The following is a 5,513-nucleotide window of genomic DNA, read 5'->3' as shown; positions in this document are numbered from 1 at the left end:
GTTAGTGGTCTGCTAACAGTATCCTAGTGCTAGTGGTCCTTCTGTAGCTCAGTTGGTAGAGCATGGCGCTTGTAATGCCACGGTAGTGGGTTCGACTCCCGGGACCACCCATACGTAGAATGTATGCACACATGACTGTAAGTCGCTTTGGATAAAAGCGTCAGCTAAATGGCATATATTATTTTATTATTATTATTATATTATAAATTGCTGGGAAGTAATTTATCCGATGCCTCCCATCAAGCTATATGGCGAGCTGCTCTGCGCCCCTGCATTGTAAAGGCATAGTAGCCTACATATTTGGACAAATAAACGTTGTAAATCATAGCTTAATAGCATTGCCAACTTGGCTGTTGAACTGTGAGGCACTTTTCCTCGGGAATGTCACCTAAGGTGATGCAGTCCAGGAGAGACCGGACGGGTCAGGTCTTCAACACTAAAGCTGACTTCAGATTCAAATCAAATAAACAAAGAACGATCGTTTTGTATCATGTCTAATATGAAATACTAATTGGCCAAAAAGTACACGGACCTTTAAATATATCTTATGTCAATGTCTAACTGATAACGACGAACGTTTGTTGTAGACTAAGTAGGTAACGGTTGAACTGTCGCACGTTTTGAACGTCATGGCCGTTGTGACGCGGAGGCACTATCCGCGTTCAAAACAAATGGGAACGAGGTACTCGTGAAGCTCCGACTTCAGTGCGTTCAAAACAACTGGGATCTCGGGAAAAACAACTGTCTGGGAAAAATAATTTTGTACGGTCATCCAACTCAGAATTCCAACCTGGGCCTCTTTCTTTTTATTTTAATTCCTATTTTACGAGTTCCCAGTTGTTTTGAACGCGGCAACTGTGCCTTGGCATTACACTGCCATGACGTTCAAAACAACCCACTTTTGTCTTTATCAGTTCGTAATGTCCGAGAACTTGGTAGTGACATAAAATCCTCTTTCGCAAACTAGCTACAATGCTGCAGCCTGAATTGATACAGCTTTTGACAGCGAGTGATTTGGTTGATTTACGAATCGACGCAATTCCTAAATTGCAGGCGGGTTTTAGACTGGGGAGTTTCTTCAGTTCGTCCAGATCACAGGACGGGGAGGCGAAGTCAACGTTCATTCCACAACAAATACTGCTCAACAAGGACCACGAGTTGTTTGAGGTAATCCAGCTGCTGCTGTAAATTTATAACTGCTGAAAAACTGAATGTAGACTCTGTGTTATTCACCAATGTTCTCTTTAGCATTTTGATGACCAAAGATAAGGAAATGCAAACAGGTCTTAAGAGCGTTTCATATTATTCTGTCCATTTAACGTAGTATTGTATTCGTGGATGCCCATCACTCATTTCGTATATGTAACAAATTCCTATTATGTTACGAATTTTCAAAACGTTCAATATTTTAAGTATTTGCTAAACGTATGATATGTTCAGATTCTAGTTAGGTGGCTAGCTGGCTAACTTTAGCCTGGCTAAACTCTAAAATAACAATCTGTCTTATGTGACCATAGTAATTGTATTATATGCTATATAAGATGGGCTGTTCGGGGTAATAAAATGTATTTTTATAATAACTAAAACAAATATTTTTTTACAGTGGTAATACACTATCATTGCCACCACAAGCAGTGTTATAGTCGCATGCAGAGAAGCTACAGCTGTGTAACTGAAAATACTGACTGTGTGTGTGTGTGTTAGGATGGGGACATACATAGACACCTGTACCTCCAGAACCTCTCTACCTGCCCAGCTTATGACTCACCTACAGCCAGGTAACAATATTATCATCACCATGGTGATCAACAACAGATTTTTACAGTATAACCCATTCACATGGTAATACAGTGGGGCATGGGAAAGAATGATGTATGTGGCATAATGTTACAAATAGCTGATGACCGTTAGAGAGCAGTATTTTCAGATAAGTTTACTTAGTCAGGTGATAGACTTGAGTCAGTTAAAAAAAAGTTTTAAGAAAGTCCAGAGGCACGGTCGAAGTAACAGCTTTAACACAGTGTTCTGGGTACATGCAGTTACATTCACAAATTCAAGATGCTAAGACAAGTCACATTCAAGATATGATGGCTTCCTCAGTCTTGTCTTCCTGGCACAAAACATACATGTATTGTCAGTGTCTAGTTTCTGCTAAATGGCATTAGGCCTAATTGATAGAGAGCTGATCTTCAGTTTCTGCCTTCTCACACTCCTTCCGTGGCCTCCAATTGCTCTTAAATACAACTAAAACTAAATGCATGCTCTTCAACCGATCGCTACCTGCACCTACCCGCCTGTCCAACATCACTACTCTGGACGGCTCTGACTTATAATACGTGGACAACTACAAATACTTAGGTGTCTGGTTAGACTGTAAACTCTCCTTCCAGACCCATATCAAACATCTCCGATCCAAAGTTAAATCTAGAATTGGCTTCCTATTTCACAACAAAGCATCCTTCACTCATGCTGCCAAACATACCCTTGTAAAACTGACCATCCTATCAATCCTCGACTTTGGCGATGTCATTTACAAAATAGTCTCCAATACCCTACTCAACAAATTGGATGCAGTCTATCACAGTGTTTTGTCACCAAAACGTATACTACCCACCATTGCGACCTGTATGCTCTCGTTGGCTGGCCCTCGCTTCATACTCGTCGCCAAACCCACTGGCTCCATGTCATCTACAAGACCCTGTTAGGTAAAGTTCCCCCCTTATCTCAGCTCGCTGGTCACCATAGCATCTCCCACCTGTAGCACACGCTCCAGCAGGTATATCTCTCTAGTCACCCCCAAAACCAATTCTTTCTTTGGCCGCCTCTCCTTCCAGTTCTCTGCTGCCAATGACTGGAACGAACTACAAAAAATCTCTGAAACTGGAAACACTTATCTCCCTCACTAGCTTTAAGCACCAACTGTCAGAGCAGCTCACAGATTACTGCACCTGTACATAGCCCACCTATAATTTAGCCCAAACAACTACCTCTTTCCCAACTGTATTTAATTAATTAATTAATTTATTTTGCTCCCTTGCACCCCATTATTTTTATTTCTACTTTGCACATTCTTCCATTGCAAAACTACCATTCCAGTGTTTTACTTGCTATATTGTATTTACTTTGCCACCATGGCCTTTTTTGCCTTTACCTCCCTTCTCACCTCATTTGCTCACATTGTATATAGACTTGTTTATACTGTATTATTGACTGTATGTTTGTTTTACTCCATGTGTAACTCTGTCGTTGTGTCTGTCAAAATGCTTTGCTTTATCTTGGCCAGGTCGCAATTGTAAATGAGGACTTGTTCTCAATTTGCCTACCTGGTTAAATAAAGGTAAAATAAAAAATAAATAAATAAAACATGGAACCAAAATAATATTTTGACTTTAACTACTTTTTATTTATTTTTATTTCTGCCATGGTGTCCAGAATACAGATCAGCAGTTTAAATTACTTCAAGGTTAAATTGTGGAGGGAATCATGTGATATCTGGAGAAACACTGACATAGTACTTCAGACAGTTTTTAGTTAGGTTACCAGATTTGGCGTTGAAGTCAATTGAAGTCATTAGAATAACCCACATGTTGACTTTTCTGTATTTCACCCCCCCTCCTTTTTCCCTCTCAGGCAGTGTGAGTTCAGGTGTTATATATCTGGCTGTAGCCAGGTGTTCAGTACTGTGGAGGACTATGAGCATCACTATAACACACTCCACAGACACGTGTGTTCTTCCTGCCAGAGGTCGCTTCCCTCCGCTCGCCTGCTCGACATCCACATCCAGGAGTGGCATGACTCGCTCTTCAGCATTCTGGCTGAAAGGCAGGACATGGTAGCTAACATACATGCACACAAACGCATGTGCACACACACTCACTATGTTGCTCACTCTGGCCTGGACTTGGACCAGTCTATGCACACTGTTTCTCACTCTCTTTCCCCCAAGTACCAGTGTCTAGTGGAGGGGTGTGGTTCGAAGTTCAGAACCAGAGAACAGAGGAAAGACCATATGATCAAGATCCATAAGTACCCTTCTGACTTCATGTTCGACAAGGTGAAGAGGATCAAGAATATCAAAATGTAAACACAAATTCAAGGGTTGTTCTCACTGTGTCCAACAGGTGGTGGAAACATGTCAGAATGAGTCATCTCTCAGCATTCAGGACTGGGTAAAATCTGTGAATGAAGTATGTGTGTGTAGAGGATAAAACATTCCCCTCTTTCTTACAGAGCGAAGAATAATATGCTGCAGGAAGGCACAAGTATGGAGGTGTCCATGAGTGTGAGTGAACCTGAGGGTGTGTGTGAGGTGTTGTCTGACCAACCAGAGGAAGAGGAATATATGGAGATAAATCACTCTCTCGAACCAGGTATCCTGGACCCTGCCAGTAACCCAATTAACACAGTAGAGCTGTCCACAGAACATGATACTGCCCCAATCCTCTCTGTCACCATCCAGCCCACCACAAACCAACAGAGACCACAGCACAACAGAGAGAGACATTCCTACAGGTCGGTATTCACTTCAAATCTCAAATGGCACACTATTTCTTACATGGTGCACAACATGATTCTAATGTATTTCCCTTAGACCTACAGTCGATGTGCAATGACCCTGAATGCATACGTGAATATAGAATAATATATTTCAAGTGGGACTGGTGAACTGCAATGCCTTTACATAGTTAAAAAAAATAATAATAATAATTGCAGACTATGCAAAATGAAGCCAAGTCCCACGACAATGGGAGGGGTATAGCTGGATCTACGCAAATGCTGTCGTGGGACGCGGTAGTGCACTTCTCAGGAACAGACTGTGTATGTTTAGTGGACTGTGTTCTGTTCCACCAGGGTTCCTAGGACGGTGTGTTTCGGCCAGGGTTCTGTCCAAGGGTTCAGAGGTCATGGCAGGAGGATTTAGAGAATCTTTAAAGGTGATGAGTCTCATACAGGATGCGAGCCTTGCATCGGTCTGGTCTGGCGTGTGTTTTAAAAATAATACAATAAATCATGTTTGTTTAACTCAAGGTGATGTGTCAAATGTTATAGCACTGGTAACACCCTAGCTAGCTCTACACCAATTTAAAATAAGCTACTAAAATCATTCCAATCCAGATTGAAAAGGCAAAAGCGATTACAGACCTGCCAACATACACGCATTTTGCATACCAGCTACGCAATTCTCTGTCCATGTATGCAGGTACGAGATCCAAGTTAAAAGTACGCAGAAATGAATACAGTCAGATTATTATATATTTTTTTTCTTTAAATGTGTACCTTTTTGTAAAAACAAAATTCATAAAAAAATTAATCCACTGAGTAAATCTAACATCACGATTCTCGAGCTGCAACACACAGACATGTACGGAGTTTGTGTCAACAGACATGGAGATTAATACATCATTACTCGACGTAGCTACCCCGTGTCTGCCCCTCCTGTTTGTTGTGATGCCAGGTTTGCCGACTGTCAGCTGTACGTAAACACATGGACAAATCCCTTTTCGACGCTGTGT

General features: G+C 41.4%; 1 protein-coding gene across 3 annotated transcripts; it reads left to right on the top strand.

Annotated features, from left to right (window-relative positions):
* The first annotated feature begins 674 nt into the window (after nt 1–674).
* Nucleotides 675–5,022, top strand: znf511 (zinc finger protein 511). 3 transcript variants are annotated; one of them, XM_052478566.1, is made up of 7 exons: nt 675–1,167; nt 1,705–1,778; nt 3,631–3,832; nt 3,947–4,080; nt 4,231–4,370; nt 4,460–4,512; nt 4,852–5,022. In XM_052478566.1, the coding sequence occupies exons 1-7, from the start codon at nt 973–975 to the stop codon at nt 4,858–4,860; spliced, it is 807 nt and encodes a 268-aa protein (XP_052334526.1). In that variant the 5' UTR covers nt 675–972; the 3' UTR covers nt 4,861–5,022. The 3 variants fall into 3 exon arrangements, with proteins under 3 accessions (XP_052334526.1, XP_052334522.1, XP_052334521.1); XM_052478562.1 differs by having other exon boundaries at nt 3,953–4,080; nt 4,231–4,512; XM_052478561.1 differs by having other exon boundaries at nt 4,231–4,512.
* The last annotated feature ends 491 nt before the right edge of the window (nt 5,023–5,513 follow it).

Source organism: Oncorhynchus keta, chromosome 2 (assembly GCF_023373465.1).
Source record: "Oncorhynchus keta strain PuntledgeMale-10-30-2019 chromosome 2, Oket_V2, whole genome shotgun sequence".
In the NCBI taxonomy this organism is placed as follows: Eukaryota; Metazoa; Chordata; class Actinopteri; order Salmoniformes; family Salmonidae; genus Oncorhynchus; species Oncorhynchus keta.
The sequence above is the reverse complement of the archived record's forward strand: the minus strand, read 5'-3'. Positions and strand labels throughout refer to the sequence as shown.